This window comes from Alligator mississippiensis, chromosome 5, assembly GCF_030867095.1.
Source record: "Alligator mississippiensis isolate rAllMis1 chromosome 5, rAllMis1, whole genome shotgun sequence".
Classification (NCBI taxonomy): Eukaryota; Metazoa; Chordata; order Crocodylia; family Alligatoridae; genus Alligator; species Alligator mississippiensis.
The window spans coordinates 124,800,178-124,826,178 of NC_081828.1; the positions used below are offsets into that span (position 1 = coordinate 124,800,178).

General features: G+C 44.4%; 1 protein-coding gene across 1 annotated transcript in view; it reads right to left on the reverse strand.

Annotated features, from left to right (window-relative positions):
• The window catches only part of RALA (RAS like proto-oncogene A), a 52,174-nt gene that overhangs the window by 14,416 nt on the left and 11,757 nt on the right, over positions 1 to 26,001 (reverse strand). Inside the window, exons 2-3 of the mRNA XM_006260733.4 lie at positions 5,715 to 5,867; positions 4,373 to 4,581 (exon numbers count right to left, since the gene is read on the reverse strand). Coding sequence (XP_006260795.1) covers positions 4,373 to 4,581; positions 5,715 to 5,828 — 323 coding nt within the window. The 5' untranslated portion in view covers positions 5,829 to 5,867. The remainder of the gene's footprint in view (positions 1 to 4,372; positions 4,582 to 5,714; positions 5,868 to 26,001) is intronic.

Sequence of the window (26,001 nt, forward strand, 5' to 3'; positions counted from 1 at the left end):
GTTCTCTGCTGCAAGAGAGAACTCTAGTGCAGCAGGGGATTTCCCGCCGGATTGCAGCTTCTTTGCAGTGTGCATCTCTTTTTTGCATCGTAGTGATACACGCTGTAAAGAAGTTCCCGCCATTTGTATTAGGATTCGCGCCACGTTATTGGCCCATTCCTAATGTAGGCACACGTGGCGGCTAGTGATTGGCTTGCTAGCCGTACAAAAGGCTTGGGTAGTTTCCGCCCAAGCCGGAGGAGGGAGGACGAGAGAGATTCTGTGTGAAGATCTCCAAGCGCTGTGGACCCTTGCGGACCCGACACGCCTCCCCTAAGCAGGCAATAGAGGCAATGGAACCGAGCCTACGGAGCTTTAGCTTCTCGCCTCTCCCCATCGCCGAGCGCAATCCTAGACGTATCCCTTTCCTGTAACTTCGGACCCGCGGAGCCTAAGTAACTCCGGGGAAACTTTTCGAGCCCAACCGAACCGGACCCGCGGAGCCTAGCAAACTCCATGGGAGCAATCAATTTGTCGTGTTCCTCTAGTGAGGATCCAAGCGGGAGCTGTGCCTGGAAATCTGTCCAGCCTACACCAATACCATCTTTGGGTGTAAGTAAACAATCTTTTCAATCAACCATTACGCCTCCGTAACTAATTCTAACTCGCGTGCGCTAAACCGCCCCGCGGTTCTCTCCAGCCCCGCGTGCCCGGGCTGCCGGCCACAGCCCGTGTGCAACAAAGACGGGTCCAGTACGACCCCGGTTCGCCCCCGGCTCGCCCATGGCGGCCAGAATGGGATCAGAATCACCGCCGCACATGGCGACGAGGGCGGGATCGGGGCCCGGCCCGCACATAGCACACCTATGACAAATATCTTCCTTTCAGGAGAGAATGTGAGAAGATAAAATAATTATTTTCGATTTCTATAAATGTCTCTCTGTTTCAGTTACAGATATCTGGATGGATTCAAGTCACTCAACTATTGGCTTTGATAAACCAGATGCTTCCAGTGGTGGAACTGCTAGGATGCATAGTTTGAAGTTTTACTTACAAAAGCTCATGTAGAACTCTTGAGTTGTAAGGGTCTGAAGGACCAAAGATTTCTTAAAAGGGGTTTTTCATTTAACTGACTTAAGTTGGAGGGTAGGCAAAACAGTTTTCCAGAGTATGAAGGGGGTAGGTACTCTTTATCCAGGCCCAGAAAGTATCAGAGGGACGCTCAAGAGTAAAATTTAGCATTCTGTGATTTCCCCCGCTACATGTACAGTGGAGAAACTGTTCTGCAAGACCACAGAACTTCTAGAATATTACATGGGGTTTGATATTTGAGATGTCCAACATAACTTAATTTGTCTTTCTTCCAAAGAAAGGAGAAGTTTTTAGAATTGCACTAAATGTAGTTCCAGTTGTCTGAGATGCACTATATGGAAAATTCATCATTTGGCATGGGGAAGCTTCAAACAGCAGACAAAGCCACCACTTTGGAAGCAGCATACATATATTGAGAAACCAGAGCTCACACAAGCTTTTAAAAGCAAGTACACATATTTCAATAAGGCTTGTGAAATATAAATGTAACATTACAACTCCAGTGGAAAAGTCCAGCACTGTTAGCCCTACAGAGAACATTAAAACATTCTTCTATCATCTATAATCAGGGCAGTATAAGGAAGGAAGCAGGCCTGTTTCCTTAGTGGACTGGAGGCAGTGATAAAGTTAAAATCCACCAGTACAATATACTACAAATCTGGGTATTTACACTGCTTCAGAGAGTTGACCAGTCAGAGCACTGCCTAGTTGTCTAAGCAAGGTTTTCACAGAGTAATCATGTACTTGAGCTGTTTAAGGATTTACCCTACAAGAAACACACAGAGCTGTTTAAATCCTCCATCTGAAAACTGGTGATTTTAAACAAGTGATTTCTCATGGAGATGTCCCATCATGAACATTAAATTTAAAAATTAAGTCCCAACTGAATATCCATTTAGTCACTATAACTTCCCTCTCCCTTTCCCCCCAACTAGTGGGAAAAAAAGCAAACAAACTGTCATGTAAATGACATGACAAACCCAATACTCTCATGTATAACCCAATCATATGGAGCAGGTGGGAAAGAATCAGTAGTGTGACAACCACTGGTCTGCCGGAGCTCTGGGCCTTAGACCAGTCTGATGGAAACAAACTTTCATGTATTTCTGAGAGTTTTAGTGCTCTGGTCAGTAGCATACCCACAGCACTGAATAATCTGAGGGCATTTATACCACACATTAGTCGGATGCAGGCTATGTTTAAAAAAAAATGTCATCTCAGAATTAGTTTAAATACAAAAGCGTGAAGCCTTGAGATTTTTTCAATAGTCTACCTTGTCTTAGGAGTACACCAAAAAAGGATTTTGAAAAGTTTAGTTGGGTCTTAAGTTTCCTCTCTGCCACTAAAGGATTTTCCAACCCCTTAGAAACAGGTTAGATTCAGTTTTTTTCAGGTTCTGAAGGCTGTTTCAGCACATATTGCTACTGGTCACTTTAGCTGAACGTATTTGTCTTTTAAATCTCTGGAAGACAATATCCTTTGCAGTGTCAGGTACATGAACGAGATTTTTCCTGTCTTGGTATCTAAACTGTAAAGTAGGATTTCACCAGTTCTCTAGGGCAAATAACAATCTAAACCTCTAGCATAATCCATTTTAAAGAAGTATTCTAGCCTCCTTTGTACATCAAAAGAGCAAGAATGGGAAGGAATAATTTTGTCCCTTTAAAACATCTTTAATATATCCTGAATTCTGATAATAGCTTGTCATGTGGCAACATCTTTAGGGTACTCCCCATTATTTTATGAGGAGTATGCCCTACCTATTTTTGGTATCATGGTATCTACCATAGGTAGGGTAATGGTATGAAGCAGTCTTCCTTTCTATGGCCTTACCGGATTGCACTAAAAAAAAAAAAATTGTTTTTTTTTGTTTTTACATTAACGTAGCACCTTGAGATTCTGCTCATGGAACAGAACAGAATGTGCTAGGTCAGGAGTGGGCAAAGTACAGCCTGTGGACCAGATCTGGCCCAAAAAGGGATTCCAGCTAGCCCAAAATGGGCCCTCCGGCCCTGTCCAACCAAGGTGTGTGTGGCTGGTGATGCCACCCTGGGGCAGGGACGACATGGTAGTCAGAATCTAATTCCTGGCAGCCCCACAGTGGCAGCTCACTCAACTCAGCTGCCAATGCCAATTCACTCTGCATCCACTGTTGGGGCCGCTGGATGGAGTGGGCAGACAGGGTTTCCATGGAGACTGGCTCCAGACCCTCATGGGCAGAGTGTGCTCAGCCGGGTAAATGGGATGGGGCTGCAAGGCAGGTGGAGAACAGCATCTGGGAGTGGGATGGGTGGATGGAGGCCAGGATCACTGGGTGGTGACAGCATGGGGCCGGGGCCGCAATTTGCTCCCCACACATCCCTGCCCACTGAACCAGTGTCTGTCACAGGGACATACGGGGAGCAAATCACTGCGTTGCCCTGGGTCCTGGCCCTGTGCTGTCACTGTCCTGTAATCCCAGCCATCACCCACCCATCCCACTCCCGAATCGCGCTCCCACTTACCCACAGCCCCATACCATTTGCCTGGCTGAGTGCACCCTCTCTAGAATTGTCTGTATCAATTTCTGCACTTTGTGATCCACTGGCAAGCACCCTTAAAAGGTGGTAGGTTTGTGAAGTGTGCTATTTGCAAGAGTACCTCCTTGAGGATGGAATCCTCAAGTTAGACAGAGCCCAAAACATTTGTTGATAGACACCACATGAGGCTCTCCAGCACTCATTTTTCGTGCAGCAGCTGGTTTCATCTCTGTATTTATTTTAACATGAAGCAGTCCACATGCTATCACTGGCCTGTTTGCTCCTGTTCTCCTTCATAAGTTAATAAGGAAATAAGCAAGAGATGAACATTGGTACAACACAAAAATCATGGTAGAACAAACAGCAAATCAAGACTGCCCTGGGATAAATGTAACTTAGTACTTGCATAATGTGCAAGTGGGCAGCCTACAAGATTACTCAGTTTGACCCATGTGCCTCAGCCCTTCTGAATCCTGACAAGAAGCAGTTCCATGATAGGCTCCATGTTACATTATCATTTTTGGTACTTAGGAGACCTGAAAAGACATGAAGAGCAGGTACAAATGACTGCAAAAGAATCTGTATGGCTATGCTCTAAGAAGTCCTCTAAGATGTCATGCTATTATCTAGGGTACAATCTATGTAACCTGTAAAGGCAAAGCATCATAGGGAACATCAAATGACTACAAGAAGTTATCTGTAGTTGTGAGAAGCATCTCAAGAAAACCTGTTTGGAGTCTATTGCAATTCAGTTAAATTAATAATTTTCCCTGCACGGTTACCTGAAATCTGCTGTAGCCGCAAAAGATTCCAGTTCTGTAATAGAGAAGACACAAAGAAATCCCTCTCCACTTCGGAAGTAGTTGTCTCTAATTGCAGCATAATCCTCTTGCCCTGCCGTATCCAATATATCTATTTGGACTTCTTCCCCATCCAGAACTACCTTTTTCCTGTAGCTGTCCGCTTTAGTAGGCTCATAGTCTTCCACAAACTGTAAACAAAGCAATAGAATACTATAAAGACATACCAGCACAGCCAAATAAATGAGTGCCTAGGTAAGAGAAATGAACACATACATCTACATTTGTATGTAGTTACAGGTTGAAATTAGTGTCTTCAATAGTCACAGTAGCTATGTACCCTATTTAATCAGGCCGTGGTACTTCAATGTTACTTCTGACAGTTACTTAAACCCACACCACGTCTGCTAGCAAAGATGCTCTTTATTACCCAGAAAGCTTGCAGGTTCTCACTTGCTGCTATCAGCCCAAAAATTCACCCAATTCAAGACTTCTTGCCTTAATTTCTCAGGTATTATAAATTATCAGTGATTATACCTGCAAACCAGATGTTGCTCTCTGCTCAATGACAAATAGGCAATCTGGCTTAATTCTGTAATCCTGTAGTACAAGTGCGTCTAGAAGATTTTGAACAGATCGAAATATTGGTTTTACTCTAAGTGACTTGGCAGTTCCTACGACTACCTACCCAGTCAGTGCCTTTCATGATTATCTGACCTCGTACTTAATTAGAGAAATCTTTCCTATCTTTCTCCAAGAGTCTAAAACTTTAGAAACAAGTATTTCAACTGGGTGCAAATTCATTTTGAACCCGCCCTCCTTGTGAAAAAATGTTGTGGGGGGGGGGGGAAATGAGTTTTGGGGAAAATATCTGAAATTAAGCAGGGGGAAAAAATGCAACTCCATAAGAACCAAGTAGCACCCACTGACAGTTCATTCTTAACTCATGCAGTTAATATATCTCTATTTTGAGACTCATATATTAATATATTTCTAAACAATCCTGGAAATTAAACTGAAACAGTGGTAATAGGTTCTATCAGAACTCATTGCTAACTAATCAGAGATCTGGAAGAAAGACCCATTTTCACATCCATGAGTCTTAGGGTGAGCTTGCAAAGCCAAGAGACTCCTTAATGTTTTCTGTTCAGCATAATGGCCAGTTGTCATACCAAAACATCTTTAGGAGAGACCAAGTCATAGTTTACTTAGAGCACTTCAGGTATTGATTTTATTGGCATCTTTAAACTAAATACTACACAGACATTGACTTCAGTTAGGAAAAGGAGACAGGAACCTCCATTGTAAGAAGTTAGTTTCTTACCTCATCATACATGAACTGCAGCGTTAAAGCAGATTTTCCCACACCACCACTTCCCACCATGATGACTTTGTGCAAAGCCAAGGAATTCTGACCTTTGGGCTTATTTGCTGCCATCTTTGGATTGCAGGTATTTCACAGAAGTAAAATGAATATCTAGGGGGGAAATAAATTGCTTCAATTAGTCTTCATTGATTATTTAAAGAACCTGTCACCATTCTGTTACCCTCAGATATATGGCAAAGACCCTTCTTCCCCAGGAACAAGCCAAATGGTACCTCATTTCCAGGGATCATGGTTTTTTCCATTTAAAAATAGCAAATTCTCTGATGAAAATCCCAAATTCTCTGATTTAAAAACCCAAATTGAGCATTTTTCCAGAATTAAAATGACACGTTACTATATATATAGGCATCGCTTGAATACAATGTTTTATTGATCTACTTGCAATTTTACGGCAATTTGGAAACCTACCACTGCCTCAATCATTATAATAAAATAAATTCTAAATATTTATATATTTTGGCATTTGATTTTGGGTTTGTTTTTTTTTTTAAATTACAGAAAATTAGAGTTCCTCCCTGCCCGCTTCACTCACCAGGATGCCGGTCCAGCTGCAGCTGTCCCCAGAGCTGCTTTGAGGCACTGAGTAGCCCTGATATGCCAGTGCCCTGCCCCTCACTCCCAACCCACAGCCCCCAGAGCCCTACCAGTGCCCCTCACTCCTGACCTGCAGCCCCTGCTAGCAGCAGCTCCCTCCCTACACCAGGACATGGGTCCAGGTGCACAGAGCTGCTGCTTTGTGGCTCTGAGCAGTACCAGCCCTTGCTGTTCTGTTCCCTGCAACTGTGCCCAGGCCCCAGTGATCCCCATGCCCTTCTGGGCTCAGGGACTGAGCTGCACAAGCCCCTTTCTTTCCAGGCTGGCCTCCCCCTGCACTGGCTGCTCTAAGGGCCAGGCGGGCTCCAAGTGGCCGCTTCTACACCTAGAGCGTTGCTCCCCCTCCCATCTCTCTCGCACACACTCCTGCTGCCACCCCCTGTCCATCACGTACACACATAGACTCCGTTACCCCCTCAATCCCCACCCCCTTTCATCATCCACCCCTGCTACCACCTTCCCTCCTCCCCCTGACCCATCAAGCCCCTCCCTCCCAGTGGTTCCTGGGACCAGGAGCCCCGCAGGCCAGAGCCATGTGTCCCGGTATCAGTGCAGGTGCAGAGCTGAAGTGAGGCAGCTGCCCGTGTGGCCACAGCTCCTGCCAGCTTGTCTTGTCCTGTGTGGTGGCTTGGCACCCAGGGGCGGCCATGCTCCCCCAGGGCCAGGCAGGCTGGTGGGGCCCAGGCTGGGTGGCATGTAGACTGACCGCACTGCTTCTCTCCTCCCCTCCCCACCGCTCAGCGTGCCCCCACTTGCCACCTCCCAGCACTAGCCCCAGCAGAGCTGCCAGCAGCTGCCAGAGCTGCAGGTTGGCAGGATGTGGCCCAACAGTGACAAGCAGCAGGGCAGCAGCTGTTGCTGTGGAAGATGGGCAATACTCACCTAGTGCCCTGGCCCAAGGCACTGCCCTGGCTGGGCAGCGCCCCCAGCCCCCAACCCTGCCCCAAGGATGCTCAGCCTGGTGGGCAGAGGTGCAGCACGCACTCTCTCCCTCCCACATCAAGCGTGCTTCCACCACTGCTCCAGCTGGGCAGTGCCCCCAGCCTAAGCCAAGCTGGGACAAGGAAGCATGGCTGGGGATGAGGCAGCCCACACCCACCGCAGCGTCGGCCCACAGAGCACGACAGGGTGATCGCCCCTATTCACCCCTGCCCTGTCCCCCACCCACCCACCCACCTGCTGGCTCTCCTTGAAGGCCTCAGCCCCCACCCCCCGCTTTAAAAGTGAAAACTCACATTTTTGTTTGGGAAATAGAAAACCCAAATCCCGGCTCATTTCTGTAGGAAGATCATTTCCTTTTTTTTCTTGCATTAGCAAGGGAGGTTCTCTCCCACTGACAAGCACACATTAGTTTAATTAGTTGGTCAAGAGTTCAAGGAAGAGTCTGACCTGCTGATGCTGTACCATGTTTGATTTTATGCAAGAAATCCAACATTTGCCAAGATTTATGGCTGCTTTATAGAACAAGATTGCCAAAACACTCACATCCGTGAATCCATATCAAATGCAAGAGAACACATCCTGGGGCACCAGGGAAGGTATGTTAGAAGTTAGTGGGAATTTCCATTTTAAATAATGGACATGCAAAATATTTCCACTAAGTGATGAGTATAGGACCTTTCAATAGAAAAAAGCATATCAGTGCCCAGTTATGTGGAAAAAAGCCAAACAACATACTCTAGAACAGAGGTTCTTCAAACTGCGATCCGTGGACCACCACAAGGTCTGTGAGCTCCATTCAAGTGGTCCGCAGGAAGGTTGCGGAACAATCGAGAATATCTGTACTTGTAAGGTAAGACTACTGATATTAAAATATGAGTTGTGTGCTTTGATTTGTAGAACAAAAAAAAATTAAGTGGCCTGCCGAGACCCTCAGAAATTTTCAAGTGGTTTGTGAAAAAAAAAACAAAAAACCTTTGAGAACCAATGCTCTAGGAAGATAGTGGAGGTTAAGGGTGCCAGTCAATTTCTGCTTCATTTCACTCCCATGCTGACCACTTACTACCATTTCTCTGGTTTAGAAAGCCTGGGTACAGTTTCCTTTGACTAGAATCAGTACTGCTCTTAAATCAGGGGGCCCCAAAACAGGGTGACACCCTCCTTCACGCTAATTAGGCTTTCTTCACTCTGAAGGTTTGGTCTCAAGGGAAAACTCTTGAGGGAAAACTCTGACCCTAAAGGGTACGTTACAACTATGAGACAAAAGAATGTAAATATATAGTAAATGTTTACACTGGCAACAGGAATCCACTGTGAATCATTAGGCTTCGCAAGCTAGGAAGCAAGATTACAGAGAAGCCATTCATATGACAATGTTTAGCATTATCAAATAATGCATTGTAAATAATTGTGTGTTAAGCAAAGACAGGGAACAATGTAACATTACAACTACATTTTTAAGTCAAGTAAGTCACCACTGTGTACAGATTGAACTGGAAATTAATGAAATATGAAATTTTCTTTAAGTAATATAAATTCCTCAGTTAAGACCATATGCTGTAATTTGTTATTAAAAAGTAATTAAGTGTAAAAGCCTGTCAACTGAAACTTCATTAGAGATTAAGCCAGGCCTTCCTGGAGCGGGGGGGAAACTGGGATTACAGTCATGGTTAACATCAGTAGCACTGTCCATTACACTGAAAATGCAACTGAAAATTAAGTGGCTTAGATAAATAACCTTAATGGGTGAAATTAAGTGAACAAAACATGATGGAGCATGCTACACTAATTAGAGACATGTGGCAGAGATACATAATTAACACTTTCATTTTGAAAAAAGGAAAGGAGCAGTGACGCTACAGCCAAGGACTTCACTTCTAGACTGCTTAGTCTAGAAAGTGTTGTTTTCTGCTCAATCAAAATGTGATAAGACTTCTCCATTTTTTTCAAAGTGAAAATCACTTGAAACTATTCACATGCAAGTTACAGCATTGATTTCCACTGAATGCAAGCCATACTCTGGACCAGGCCATTAATCTCTGAAGACAGCATATATATTCAACAAGTCAGGCTTTATGTACTCTTCCCACTTCCAAGGGAAGTTTTACATCAGGGGTGTCAAACTCACCTGGCCTAGAGGGCTTGGATAAGTGGCACAGGGTCAGTCCATGGACCGTATCAGACCTACGGACCTTGCCTCCCCCCACGTGCCTAATCCAGCACAGGTGGCACCCACCTAAACCAGTTTGGGATACTGGTCCAAATGAACGTATCACACAACCCAAGACCTGTACACAGGGCCAGTCCTGGGGGCCAGATTATGGGGCTCCATGGGATGTTTCTGGCCCACGGGCATGTCTGACACACCTGGCTGACACAAAGAAAGTGTTGTTCTAATGCTAACTGTCACATGACAACAGCTGTACCAAGTCAGTGTTAACACATGCATAATTTAGAAAAATAAAGGCAACTGAATGCCAACATAAACAGAAGACACGTTCCATCTTAGTCTTGTTAAAGATGACGCCAGACCCCTCTCCTGCTAAACTACTTCCTTTGCACTAATTAATGAAAATAGTGCAGGATGACATGCACCAAAAAAGAAAGGAAAACAAAAGAGCATTTGAAAACAACTTATATGTAGCAGCCTTACCCAATAATCTTATGTTACTTATAAATACACGACTGCCTCCACCCAGAAAGAGTTTACCACAACTTGAAAACAAAAAGGGTGCGGTATGTTACCCCGTCCCCACCATAACCTCTTCTGCCAATAACCAATTAGTAAACTATATTCTTCACACATGTGGGGGAAAATAATCTGGTCATGAGATGTACACAGGAGGGTAAAAGAATGATTTAAGCTATTGCATGGTTATAGAAAGGTGTTTGTGGCTGGGTGGGAGGTAGAACTGCTGGTTGGTATAACCTCATTTCCTTCCTTTTGTGGGACTAGGTCTTTCACGTAGCAACTTTAACCTTGTTTTGTACTTTGCACAGTGAGAACGGTGAGATGGGACTGTATGCAAAGCTACATTATTGTTCATTTGTTTCATATAATGTCCAAAGGCCACATCCAGGAACCAGGGCTACATGTGGTATGGCCCACACGTGCTGCTGCCCACCCATTTCCCTGAGTAAGCCATACCATGCCCTGCCTGGGCCTCACAGGCTATGCCATCCCACCCCACTCCACCTCCAGGAATGGAGGCAGGAAGCAAAATACAGAGGAAAAAAAGAGAGAACACAGAGACCCCATTGAAGCAACATTTTAAGAAGTGGGGAAGTGATGCCCAGGTAGGAGCCCATGGGCCACCAGTTAGCCCTGACTTAGATGATTACATATCCAGATGAGACACCTTTATAAGCCCTCACCCTGTCAATCTGCAAGAATAAACCACAGCTCAACAGAAGGGGTTGGATGGATAAAATGGCAATCTACCTAACAGTAAAGACACTAAATCAGGTGATATCCTTCACTGTATGTTTGCAAAAAGTCTGTAAGAGGAATTTCCAGTCTGTTTACTATCACGTGCATGAAGATGTTTTTTCTCCTTCACTTGACCTACCATCAGCCAAGAAAAATCAAAATTCTTTACTGTTCTATAGTCATGAAACCAATAAAAATGTTCACTGTTTTAAGGAAGCCACCTTCCTCTCAACTTGTTTTTATCTTCTAAGCTGTTAAATTCAGGAAGGTTACTAAGAAGGGTCACCAGTTAAGGACACTGATTCATCACACTCAAGACCACCCTATGGAACTACTAGCTGGGGAAAAGAAGTCAAGCCATGGCTCTGTGCACATCAGTCCTATATAGGGTTCCATAAATGAAAAATCCATGTAACCCTAGACCAGAGAAGGAAAACCATTATAGTCACATAATTATAGCTATTAATTCAGCTGACATCTACAAACTGAATACTGTCTGAAGAGCAAGTGTTCTGAATTAAGGAATTTTGATTTGCTAGAGGTATTTGATTGAAGGAGACTATACAATATTTTTTATTTTTTTAAAAGATTCCCTGTATAATTAGCATGCAAGAGTCTAGTTAATATGAATGAACTTCACAGTATAATGCATCTTCTTAATGATTGTGTAAATGCAGTTTCTTGCATTTGGTATTTTTATAAATTCAAAAACAAAACATGAATAAATGTTAGTTGCATTTCCCTTCCTTCCCTGGAAATTGTGTGAAAATTACACAAAGTTAAGATTTGTAAGACTGTCACATTAACCCCATTAGCAACTCAATGGTATGATGAGTAAATTTCTTCCCTGAAGGTTATTTCAGATAAAAAGCAGCAATCACAACTGGTAGCTCATCCTCCGCAGCACCAACTGTTACTGTAGTCTTTAAATCAATGAGTTGTTAAAATGAATGTGGTAAATTCAGCAGCAGAAGAAGAGTGTTATACTTGGAATAGTATAATTATTGAAACTTCTGCAAATATATCTATGAACATGCTGACCAGAAGTTTAATTTCATGTGTATGGTGACAGACAGGTGAGGCTGGAGAAGCTTTAGTAATGGAGTCCTAACCCTTCCTCTAGACAGAATATATCAAGTTAGCTAAACGGAACCTAATGCCCATAAACATCTTGGGTTCTGCTCTTTACCTTTTATAAAGTCTGCAATCAAGTGACTCTGCGAAGTTGAAGATCCTTAGGGTGTGTGTAGACAAAACAAGGGCCCTAAATTGAAGTGGTGCATTTTAAAAAACACAGCTTCAATTTAGGGGTGAGTAACTCCCCCCTCCCGCCACTGCATCATGCATGCACCCTGCTGACTTACCTGCCCCTCCAGCGGGGAGGGGAGAGCAAGTTGCTAGTGGGTGGAGCGGTTCCTGGGCTGCATGGGGCTGGGATACTTCCCTCCATGGCAGTGACGGCCCCCCGCCAGGCAGCACCTGCCCACAGGCACCTAGCTCGGGCAGCCCCAGGGGGCACCGCAGCTGCAGAGGGAAGCACCTGGCCCCCGCGCAGCTCAGGCAGGCTCCGGGGGGGGTGGGAGGGTGGGAATCAGGCTTGCCACTTTTTTTGGGCGGTGCCTGTTTTTCCAGGCTGCTGCCAGGCTGCCCGCAGGGTTTCCTGCAGGGCCACGGAGCTGCATGGAGTCCAGTGCTTCACTCTGTGGCTTCGCTTTTGCTGCACCCCAAGTAATTTAAGGTGCGTTACACCACCAAATTTCCTACAGCTGCTGGAATTACTACACAATATGCCACCGAGACATGCAAACACTGACACCATTAAGGTGGTGCAAAAGCATTTGGCCCGCTTTAAAGTGTTGTGCACACATGCCTCTTGTTTCGTCTACACGTTTTTAGTCCAGAAGGAAATTAAGGCCATTTACATAGAATCTTTGACAGCAACTGTGTTTGGGTTCTTCCTCCAAGCTTTTAGGGTCCTTCAATCCTCAACTCTTGTGTCTCTGATATCTTAAAAGATTCCAAGTTCAGCATTGGGAAGGAAAAAAAATGGAGAGCTGAGGATGGATTAGTAGATTTCAATGTCACAAGGAGCATAATTTCATTAGGTTACTTTTGTAACTTTTGATACTTTTTGTATCAGCAATTCTGATTCAGCTAATGTGTATTTTTTAAAAGCCACCCAAGTCTTGAAGGGATTAAAGAATGCAGAGTAGCCTATGTCCCTCCATAATTAGTTCCAACAGTCAGAGAGCACTGCTAAATTGTACTTAATTTCCAGTTCTCAGTTTGCTTGGTTTTTGCTTCCAGCCACTAGTTATGTCTATGTCTATCTCTGCTAGATTAAGTAACCTCTGACTAATCTCTCACCACAGGAAGGTACTAACTACAACAGAGTCACCTTTTCCTGAAGCTGAACAGATGGAGCTAGCTCTTAACTTCACTGTTGGACATTTTTTTTTTACCCTTCAAGTCATTTGCCTTCAATCCTCTGTCATTTAATTTGACTCAAAGGCCAAGGACTCTCAGCTTTACAAGCACCAGTTTAAAACAAACAAAAAAACCCAAACAATAAACTTTGGACAAGTATGCTGCATTTATTTCAGTGACAAATTTGGAAGAGTCTTGCTTAAAAAAATCAGCAATTTTAGAAATCTGACATTTGCATGGTACAGAGATCAAGCCCAAGCTCTTCCCCCCCCCAGTCAAAATTCTAAGAGACAATATTATTTTGAGGAACTTGGTATGGTTAAAATGTGGTTGCAACCTGCAGCCATTAGCAAACTTAACTGTTAAGCTTTTGCCGCTTTCTTTTTTTTCTGATGGGATTTACTATAAATAATATTTTTTCCCCCTTTGTAACTCTGCTGTAAAACAGCTCATCTTCCAGGATTTTCATTTTAAGTATTCCCTTTAAAATTTATGAACTTATTTAAGAAAAATAAAACAAAAAGGTAAGAAACGCTATATTCCCATTTCCGCCATTTTTATCACAAGACTCTATACCCAGTATATTCATGGCATAGGAAGTTTGCTTTGGGTTTTCTTTTTTTCCTATTCACACAAAGAAGTAAAACACAAAAAAAATGGCAGAATGGCAACCATGAAGGATTTTTGACCACAGATGCTCTTAGGTTGTAGGTAACTTCTGCCCAAACAATACACTGTATGGACACAATACCAATATCAACATAACTGAGGAAGTGCCTCATGAGGACTACTAAAAATGAAATAAATTTGTGAAAAAGCTTTGAATACTAGAACCTACTGAAGCATTTGGAAATATTCATGAAACACTTAAAAAAAAAACAAAAAAACCAGTTCTAATACGAGTTAAAAAGTCATCCTGTTTGCTAGGGCTATGCAAAGCTTCGGTCCCTGATTCAATTCGGCAGAGATTCAGCCTGATTCAGTGGCTGAATCTCCAAAACCAAATAGAATCAGAGGATCCTTTAATCTCTCCAAATTGAATCAGAACCCTCTGAATTGATTCGCAAAGATTAGATGATTTGGACATATAGACACAGGTCTTGTGTTTTTTCTACATACCTCAAGGTACTAGGCGGCTCGTGAACACAGCAATGCTGGGGCAGATGGAGCATCCCACAGAAGCACGGGGTGCTCCCCAGCGTGCTCAGCAACAGACCCGGAAGTGGACCAGAAGCACTTCTGGTCCACTTCCGGGTCCACCAGGGAGCGTGCAGAGCCCTCCCCTCCCCCACTGGCTCAGCTGCTGGTGCATTCTGGGTCTGAGGGGGCATCTGGGGTCCCCCCATGGCTGAGCCAGGGGAGGCCCCCCAGCACGCTCAGCAGTGAACCCAGAAGTGGACCGGAAGTACTTTCAGTCCACTTCTGGGTTCACTGCCAAGCATGTGGGGGGCCCCTCTGTGCTCCTGTGGGACACTACACCTGCCCCAAAATTGCAGCATTCATGAGCCGTGCCTGGTACATCGAGGTATGTAGAAAAAACATTTAAACTGTGTCTATGGCCGAAATGCTGATTTCCCAAATCAGCATCAAATCTTCAGATTCGGATTCAGCCGAATCGAATCGGGGACACAGCGATCGGAATCAACTAATTGAATCCCTGTCCCCGATTCGGGCCGAATTTGAATCGCCTACGGCGTGTTTCACACACCCCTACTGTTTGCTGCTTCTGGGATAACAAGTTGTATTCTTGACCAAATTTTACCAGCAATCACTTTCCAATAGTTATACCGAAGGGCACTATATTAAATCTCCTCTCCTTAACACACAGCATTCTCCTCTGAACAAAGGACAGAACCCAACACTACTGACCCCAATATTCAAGCCTCACTCAAGTTCTTGGAAAGCCAAGCCAGGCCTAATTCCTTTGACTCCAACTTTAAATAAATGTGATGTCAAAAGGTGATAACCTATGTTTATGGCTATGTAGAGGGAGAAAGCAAACAGAGATGTAAATGATTGCTGCACAGTGGATAAATAGCCAAAATGATGCTGATGCCCTTGTGACTGACTGTCAATGAACCTCAGCCACAGATTAGCATTTTTGTATTATGTAGGTGATGTCGTATGACCATTATGAAGGAAGTCAGAACTACACAGACAATGTAGGAAGGCACAATACAGCTACGGGTCCGGCACAGCTGATAATTTCATTTTAATAGGAGATTTATTAAAGGATAACTGAAGACTAAAAGACTTGAATAGCACCCCCTGCCCTTGATATTTTTAAAGTTTTATATCGGTCTTCAGTACAGATTTTGGAATGAGATTTTCTCCATATACTCTATTCATTTAATCATGAGAAGAACAGAAAGACAAAAGATCAAAACTAAAGAAGCTTCCCCAGGACACTTTTGCTTTGCTTCTCAGATGGATTTCAGCAAGTTCCTGCTGTAAAGGGTCTGATATCTTGCTAGACTACTCAGGATAATGATATCACCTTGACTTTCTGAATCATTCTGACTAAGACACTAGAATCTAGAATGGCAGTGGAACACTTCGCATAAGTTAGTGGCCAGTGTGCATCAGTAAAATAATGAACAATTTTGCACTGGAATTAGCGGCATATAATATACAAAAGCTTGTCAGTAAACTGAAATGCTTCCCAGAAGTCATCTCTGTATAATACCCTGTTCAGGTCAATGTGGAAGAAGAATTGCACAGCCAGTTTATAAGCTTCAAATTTTAAAGCCTGCTGATATGTAGGGTCACGTGTCTTCCAACCTAGTCCACATACTCAACGCTGCTTAGTATGCCTCATTCAACATGATCCTCTGCAATCTTCAGTAAGTTTATTCCTTCCATGAAGAGCCAAATCACAGAAGCATCTTGATCTTTAAAGATGTCTTCCAACCAGTCACTGGAAAAATCTTACAAGGCACAGGACACATCAAGGCCAACCTGCCTTCAAAAGAAATTTCAACATGTAGAAAGAACGGGTCTCCTAGTTAAGAGGTTCAAAAACCACAATCAAGTACACCAAACAAGAAAGACTTACTCTCACATCTGGTTTGGATATACACTATGGGACAGAGAAGGTCCTCTTAACAGTGCTAGATACACAGATCTGTATTGTTACCGCAAGTCCTATGTCTCCTTTAAATTTTTTTTTTTAACTACAAGTTTGTTTATGTCAACAGATGTGTAACAGTATCTTTATATGATGGTTAAGGGACAAACAGAGCTTTTATGAAAATTCTGGAATAGTCTGGATACAGAGAGTATTCTGTGATTCTTAACCAGGGTGCCTTGAGATCCTTTCAAGGGTGCTGTGGGGTGCCATGCAAAGTTAGCACTGTTAAGTTTGCAAACATGATTTACAAGATAAACCCACCAGAGATTTCAAATAGAAATCCACAGTTGAGGGTTTTCTGAGTTCTTTGCAACAGAAAAACTGCTCTATTATTTTTCTGTAGTCAAAAAAGAGTGAAAACTAGGAGCTGGCATTTTCTGAGTAGCACCCCAAAGCTATCCACAGGTGCCTCGGGTCTAAAAAGGTTGAAAACTATCAATTAAACATTAAGTGTTTCCACTGATCAATTAGACCAGGTACTCTGCATTTCTCAAACTAATGCTTTATTTAACTCTGGACTGTCATATAACAATTAAAGCAAATAGTTTTGTTACAGATAACATTAAATTCTCATGTACTTTGCTTTTTTTGTTTCTTTAAGGACCATTTCAAGGTTTATTTCACAGAATTTTGCAAAACTAAAAGTAGATCAAATTTTGCAATCTGATTGAGAGATTTTTGCTGTCATTAAAAAAGTTATAGTCAATATCAGCTAGTTTACAGAAAGTAGTGATTAAGAATATGCCAAAAAGCTACTTATTAGTCAAGTTTAAGGTTCCATTATAAAACTAGCTATTCTAGTGAGTGACAAGTGACAAGTTAATCACACTGCAAAGAAATGCAGTCCTTTGAATAGCTCCGTTTCAGTCACCTGCAGAGTCTGTTATATTGTTGGCTGAGCAAAGCAAGACTGTAGAGAAATGCCAGAGCTGAATGTAACAAATCTTTTTAATCTATTTGATCAATTCTAGAATCTTAAAGTATTTTATAGGAAGTTCTACTGGATATGGTTAAAACAAAAACCACAAAATGTAACTCAGTGTATCTTAGATCTTGTAAGTCTGCAGCTACAAACTATCACTGATTAACAATAAAGTCCATTAGCACCTTCCAGAATAATATCTTTCTCCCCACTTCAGCTCAGTTTCCTTCCAATTCAGGTCAACATTTTAGGTCAATAATTTTTGCCTGAGAGATGATGAGAAAGATCCTGGTATAGAGAAGCCAGAGCTCCTGCCACGAGGAAGGGTAGGGAGCTGTAAAATAGGGGATGAGAGGGAGGCCACAGAGCACTTTTGAGGGAATGGAAGAATACGGGAAACCCTTGGTGTGTGCAATTCACTCAGAAGAAATAATATGCAGCTGTCTACTTCTGGTGATAGCAATCTACAAGGTGTTAATAACCCTGTGATTTTGGACCATGGTAGCATCTGCAAGAATTTTAGGGAACAATTACTTTTGAAATTCTAAATGCATGCAGCTGGTAAAAAAAAAAAAAAGAGACAACTGATGTATTCCAGCTCTTATGAGATTTAATTTTACTTCCCTACAAACAAGGGAAGTTCTTTTGCATTTAACATGAGTGTGATACAGTCAGCTTCTACAACCTACAGCATGCTATTTTTAAATAACTGCTAGGGCAGCTAATAACTTGAAATAAGCCTAATCTATAGATTCGCTTCACAACTAATGCCATCACCATGATGGTTATGACCTTGTGTCTAGCAGCATCATGAATTCCTGTGATTTTTTTCACTAGTCATGATAATTTTCCTAATGATTCCAGCACCCAAAAGGGAGATGGTATAAGAATCAGTTGGGGTCAGGAGCAGTGTGAGGAGGGAGCCAGGCACATGTGTGTCCCTTGCCTGTCCCTCCTGTGCCTGGCTTAGGGCCCTGGAGGAGTAGGTGAGGGAGCTGAGGTGAGCAGGCTGCAGGGAGGAGAAAGACAAAGGGGATGGCTCCAGCGGGGAAGGTGCTGCTCCATGCATGACAAAGATGGCACAGAGTCGGAGCACAAGGAGCAAAAAATGCTGGGTCTTCATGATTTGGGATTCCATCCTAAGGGGAACCATCTGCCAACCCGACCCCATGGCCCAGGGCTCGGATCCAAGACATCACAGACAGGATCCTGGCCTTCATTCAACCCTCGGACCAGTACCCCATGGTCCTTATCCATGTGGGAACAAATGACATGGCCAGGGGTAACCCAAACCGCATCATGAAGGAATTCGAGGCCTTGGGGGCCAAGCTCAAGGAGACAGGGGCGTAGGTGGTATTCTCCTCTATTCTCCCAATAAGTAGACGCGGATGGCAACACGAGGCCTGCATTGGTGAGGTTAACCGTTGGCTACGGAGCTGGTGCAGGCAGGCAAGCCTTGGGATCCTGGACAACGACCCATACTTTCGCGCAGGGGGCATGCTTGGGAGGGATGGGCTACATCTGTCCCCTAAAGGCAAGCATGTCTTTTCTTCCAGGTTAGCTGATCTAGTACGGCATGCTTTAAACTAGTTTTGCCAGGGGATGGGGCCACAGGAGGACACCTTCCAATCAAGACGGGTGATGAGCACAAGGAGTACTCAGGTAAGTGACAGGGGTCTGGACAGTCCTAAGAATCGGGGGGTGGTGCATGCACCAGTATGAGGCCTTAAATGCCTCTACACTAATGCTCATAGCATGGGAAATAAGCAGGAGGAACTCGCCCTCTGGATAGCTAGGACAAACCCAGACATAGTAGGGCTCACAGAAAATTCATCCCACAACTGGGCGGTAAACATTAGGGGCTACAGACTATACAGGTGGGATAGAACAGGGAGGAAAAGTGGAAGTGTGGTGCTCTATGTCAAAGAGCACTTAAGGCAAGGGATGTAGTTGTCATGGGTGATCTAAATTACCCAGACATCTGCTGGGAGCAGTCAGTCAGGTCGGACCGCTCATGAAAGTTCCTTGTTGAGATACAGGACCTCCACTTAACCCAGGAGGTGCACAGTCCAAGCAGGGGGAATGCCCTCCTGGACCTGGTTCTGGCCACAGGCAATGACTTGGTGAGGGGACTCCAGGTTCTTGACCACCTGGGTGACAGTGATCATCGCCTACTGGAATTCACCATCCAGCACAGGGTGTCAAGGGCCTGCAGTAAGGCAGTAGCCCTTGATTTCAAGAGGGCCAGCTTCAACAAGTTGAGGGGATTGGTAGGAGAGGCAGTGGGGTCCTGGAGAGTTGGGGAACTGGGTGTCCAAGATGAGTGGTTGTTCCTTAAGGAGACGATCCTCCGTGCCCAAGGGGTGACAGTCCCAATGAGAATCAAAGGGGGCAAGAGTGCTCAAAAGCCCCCCTGGCTCACCAAAGGCATTCAGGAACACCTGAAAGCCAAATAAGAGGCGTACACCCAGTGGAAGGGAGGGGCTATCACCAAAGAGGAGTATACCTCCATCGTTTGGGCTTGTAGGGGGGCTGTTAGGAAAGCTAAGGCAGATATGGAACTAGGGCTAGCATCAAGGATCAAAGACAACAAAAAGTCCTTTTTTAAATACATAGGGAGTATGAAGAAGGCACCGGGTAACATGGGGCCCCTGTGGGATACGCTAGGCAATCTGGTGGTTGCACCAGAGGAAAAGGCAGACCTTTTTAATAATTTCTTTGCCTCCATTTTTTTGTGCAGGGACCAGGACTCCCCCACTGAGATTCAGGATGGACTCAGGAGTGACTCTGACAGACCTAGGATCGGGAAGGACCGAGTTAGGGAACTTCTGGTGGGGCTGGACGTGTTCAAATCAGCAGGTCCAGATGCTCTCCACCCCAGGGTGCTGAGGGAATTGGCAGGGGTTATCGAAGGGCCCCTGGCACAGCTTTACGAGCACTCAGAGTGCTCTGGCCAGGTGCCAGATGACTGGAAGAGGGCCAATGTGGTCCCCATTTTCAAAAAAGGGAGGAGGGAGGAGTCAGGTAACTATAGGCCCCGTTAGTCTTACTTCGATCCTGGGAAAGCTCTTTGAAAAGATTATCCAGGAACACATCTGGGAAGGACCGGCAGGGGGGACGATGCTCAGGGGCAACCAGCATGGGTTCATTAGGGGCAGGTCCTGTCAGACCAACCTGATTGCCTTCTACGATCAGGTCACAAAATCATTGGACACGGGTGTCACAGTGGATGTAGTCTTTCTGGACTTCAGGAAGGCCTTTGATACTGTCTCCCATCCCATTCTCATTAAAAATCTAGGCAACCGTGGCATTGATGACTACAGAGTCAGATAGGTCACAAATTGGCTGGGGGACAGCACCCAGAGAGTGGTGGTGGATGGGTCCTATTCACCCTGGAGGGATGTGGGCAGTGGGGTCCCCCAGGGCTCAGTCCTTGGGCCTGCACTGTTTAATCTCTTTATTAGCGACTTGGATGAGGGGGTGAAAAGCACCCTGTTCAAATTTGCTAACGACACCAAGATCTGGGGCAAGGTGGGCACACTAGAAGGGAGGGACAGGATACAGCTGGACCTGGAGAGGTTACAGGGGTGGGCAAATGAGAATAGGATGGGATTCAATACTGACAAGTGCAGCAGCATACCTATAGGCTGGGGAACTCCCTTATCAAAAGCAGTGGCAGAAAGAGATCTTGGAGTCATTAGCTATTCCAAAATGAACACAGGCCACCAACGTGAGCTCAGTAAGGCTAACCGCACCTTGTTGTATCCACAGATGCATCACAAGCAGGGCCAACGAGGTGATCCTCCCCCTCTGTGCAACACTGGTCAGGCCACAGTTGGGAGTACTGCGTCCAGTTTTGGGCACCACACTTTAGGAGAGACGTGGCCAGCACAAGAGGGTCCAGAGGAGGGCCACTCGTATGATCCGCGGACAGCAGGGCAGACCCTATGAGGAGAGGCTATGGGACCTGAACCTGTTCAGCCTTCACAAGAGAAGGCTGAGAAGGGACTTGGTGGCCATCTACAAACTTACCAGGGAAGAACAGTGGGGAATGGGAGAGACCCTATTTCCCCAAGCACCTCCCAAAGTAACAAGGAATAACGGCCATAAGTTGTTTGAGAGTAGGTTCAGGCTGGACATTAGAAGATACTATTTCACAGTCAGGGTGGCTAAGATCTGGAACCAACTTCCAAGGGAAGTGGTGCTGGCTCCTTCCTTGGGGGTCTTTAAGAAGAGGCTTGACAATTACCTAGCTGGGGTCATATGAGCCCAGTATTCTCTCCTGCCCAGGGCAGGGGGTCGGACTTGATGATCTACTTAGGTCCCTTCCGACCCTACACCTATGAATCTATGAATCTTAGTCTTCATTTTAAAGTCTTTTACTATACACAGCTGAAGGAGAAGGGAGGAGAAGACTTGCAAAAATTAGGGATGCACAAATAAAATTTTCTTGGCTAATACTTATAGCCAATTATTCACCAGGTATTATGGCTGAAACTGATCCGATAACTGATTTACAGAAGCATAGCCAGGCAGCATGGAGAGCAGCTCCTTGCAGATAAGCCTGTGGAGGGGAAGAGTTGGGGGGGCAGATCAAGGCCCCCAAGGGGAGGGAAGGAGTGGGGCAGCGGGTGCCAAGGCAGGGAGTGGGATGGAGTCATAGGTGGCTCATCCAGGGAATCAGTGTCCCGGCACTTAAAAATGGCAGTGGGAGGCTTGAACTAAAAACTGTCAAATGAGCTTTAGTTCAAGCACCGCACCTACCAGTTTAAAGCACAGGGATGCTTTTAGGAGCAGAATCAAGCAGGGTGACGGCAGAAGCAGGCTGTGTCCACAATGGGCTCCAGACTCTCCACTCTGCTGCCTTTGCCCCAGGAGCCATGCGCTTGCTGTGCCACATCCCTTCTCCACCTGACAGTGGGAGGCACAACTTCTCCCCACCGCTGCTGCCAGACAGGCAGAGGATGCATGGCCAGCATGTGGCTCCCAGGGCAAAGGCAGCAGGGCAGAAAGCCCCAAGTCCACAGTGGACAGCCCGCCTCTGACCCACGCACAAATCTGGGGGGAGCACATGCTCCCCACTCCCTCCCCTCACCATCAGGGCCTCGATCTGCACACCCCCCCCCATACCCTTTCCCCCACACAGACTTACCTGCAGGGCACTGCACCACATTGCCCGGCTGCATTCCTGGCCACATGCATGCATGCATGCAGCTGCACATATGCATGCAGCATCTGGAGGCCCCAGCCAGAATGCATATTATATTTATTGGTGACATTATCAGCTACACCCACCAAAAAAAACCCAATAATGTTAATTTTCCTTTCATCTGTGCTGATCTGATAGGCAACCGATGTATCAGTGCACCTCTCATAAAAATGAATGAGTGAAGCCTAAAACATCAATCCTAGTCTACACAGATGTTTCAGTAGTGAAACTCGTTTATCTTTGCAAGCCAATAATTTACATTCTCTGTACAAAAGTGTCCTATGTTGTATGACTTATTGGTATACGGAAAAGGAAGCAAACAGATCCGTCAGGTCTAGGGGGCTGTACTGGTAGAACTGTACTAGCATAGATAAGCACAGCAGTTGATCCAGACAAGCCTTCAGAAGGCAAAGAGTTTTTTTGGTTTTGTTTTTTTTAAAGAAGGACCCTGTAATTTAAGCTATTCTTCAAAGCTTTTTGGACATAGCTACCAAAACCAATATCAAAAGGGGGGGAGGGGAGGGAAGGGTGTGTGTGTGTGTGTTACACACAACTACCACAGCTTCCCAAGTCAATGCATCTGGTTACCTGCAAGTGGTTACCTGATTACATGTCCTGCAAGTAAGCAGGCAGGACATGTAATCCATTTCACAAACTTCCCAAGATCCATCTCAAAGCCAGTAATCAAGGTCCTCAACAATTTTAATAAAACACTGTAAATGTGTACACAAGAATTTGTTTTGAGAATGAGTTAAATAACGACTTCACAAGGAAATACCAATATCCTCTTTCCTTAGAGCTTTCTTTCCCTTTTACATGTCACAGTGGCAATCCCTGAGCAACTTCATAAGTTCCCCCTGTGGCCTGCAATTAAAAAAAACAAGCATCTTCCACAACTATTACTGATTCACTACCAGAGATCAGCCAAGTTCAGAACCTTCTTGTACCCTTTCTACCTGAAGTTATATTTTTCATGCTGGTTCCTCTGGAGAATCAATAGCTCAAACTACATAGCAACTTCCTACATGAAAACAGGTATGTTTCAGGAGATCAGACTTGTCACACACTGGTTAGAATGGACGTTTTGCCATACCACAAATGATTTCATGAAGCAATTTCCCTAAGTCAGTCTTCAGCAGGGAAGCAGAAGTTATTTGAACAATGTGCAACTGGCTTAAAAAAAACATGAAGCCTAAAATGTAAAGCCATTCGGTGTTCATATTCTTCCCCACAGATGTTCATGTTTACAGTTTATCAGCAAGCTATTCAGCAACACCCTTCTTTTGTTGACTGGCCATATGAAATGCAGGAAAGATTTCCTAGTAAGGCTTACTTTACATATTATAAGCTATCACAGTATAAGCATTGAGCTATCTGAACTCAAGCCCATCAACAAGGGAAATGTTATCATTTGTGTTCCTGCTGCTTACTGTGCTGCCTTATAAAGTATAGCATGGTGTGTTTTCTAGTTGGGTAAATTAAGAGATTTCAGCTATGCAGAGATGCTCAACCACTTATCTTGTTTGGCAATTAAATATGCTGTACATTTGAAATCAATCCCAGGCCTCACCACCACCAAGTCTGGCCCAAGTTTATGAATAATCCTTTACCTTACAAAAATGCATTGGCTAAATTATTTTTTTGTTTCCATCATCTTGAAAGTCTGAATCTTAAAAGCAGTGGCTTCACTTCACAATGTTGTCCTTTTACTTTATTATCATTTAGCACTTGCTGAACAGTCATGCTAATTATTAATTACTTAGGTCATGGCTGTACCTGGACTTTCCAGAGACTGCATAACACAGCTCATAAGAAGTAAAGTACTGTAGAAGAAGGAGCATAACTTTTGCTGAAGGTAGCACACCACAGTAAATACCACAAGCAAGCCTGCTTTAGCAGCCCACGTAACTGTTTTAAATATAGCTTATAAGCACAGTTGCAGCTCACTTGATACTTATATGCATGCAAGTATGCATGAGCCCCATCTTTCTCAGGAAAGTCCATATACCACAGCCATAACCCCAATAAACTGATTCCACTTCCCCCCTAATTCCCCTGAGCAAATTAAGATGCTTCAAATTAAGAGTAAATTAATTTAAGAACTAGCATTCTTTAAGGCTACAGAGCTACTAAGTTAAAGATTTTAATCAGAAATGTTATGCATTACATGCAGTCCAATAATAGGCTGTAGTAGCACATGGTATTATTCAGTAGAAAGAGGGAATACTAACATTAACCACTGCACAAGACCTAAAGAATTATCAGCATCCAGATATTTACGTTGATTCATCAGGGGAGTGTATGCAGGGGCAGGAATAATATTCTGCAAGGAGAAGACCCAGCAAAGGAGAGGACGTGCTAGCATAAACAGGGGTGGTGAGAGGAGGGGGCTCCATCAAAGTGGTGATGGTCAACCACGTGACGACATGGCAGCCTGGAGTACTGCAAAATCCTTTTAAGGCTGCTTTGTAATTAGCACTGTTAAGTGTACAAATACCTACATAGATTAAAAGACAAATCCACAGATTTCAAACAGAAATCCTAAGCCTCAAAAACATTCTGGCCTGCTATGTTGTGAGCTCCTTGCAGCAGCAAAATTGCTCAATTACAAGGGTGTCAAATACAAGCCAGACTGGAGACCCATTTCACCTGGTCCACTGGTAGTTGGGGGTTTGGCCACAGAGTATGCCCTGCCACTGAATTCAGAGTCCCTGGGCCCTGATGGACACTGCCATTGTCAGCAAGGGCAAGAGCAACAGCTGTGAAGATACAGCTCTTGCCTGCCCTGTTGCCACCTGCTCCTGGATATGCACTAATGCCTGCGCTGCCACTTAATGCCCAACCTGCTCCCATACTCACCACAGCTGCCACTGGCTCCAGATCCAGCCTGGGAGGAGCTCTGGCAATCTAGATCCAGCCTGGCGTGAGTTTAGAACCCCTGTTCTATTATTTTTCTTTAGTCAAGAAACAAATGAAAACTAAAAAGCTGGCATATTCTGAGGGGTGCCTTGAGAAAAGCGCTTAAAAGGCTGAGAACCACTTAGAGAAGAGAAAAGCAAGCCCAATGAATAAATATAATCAAGCCCCATGGAAACGTATTTTCTTGAAAGTTTCGTGAGATTTGTGAGAGAAAATAATTTACAGCATACACAGACAGACTTACCTATTAGAGGACAACACGAACAGTTTAAGCACTCAAGTCTGATCCTGCAGAGTGGAAGTACAACAATGTAGCCTTGAGGTTAGCTGTGCCTGGCTGCAGATGGAAAGCCAAAGAGACAAACACCTGCTCCTCATCTAAATTCTAAGCAGCATGGTAAAGATGGGACTATTTATTCCAAAAGGCTTATTTCTTTGTCCCTCTATATTCAGGTGTAATGGAACAGAAATGCACCAGAGGCTTGAGATGTCCATACCTTACTTGTTTTTTGTTTGTTTAGTTTTTTACAGTCAATGCTAACACTTACTGAGGACAAGAGTGTCCTACTACACACACATCATAACCAAAGGAAACATAATTCAACATCCTGCTTGACACCAGCCAACATCAAGGTAAAAACACTGTTCCAACTT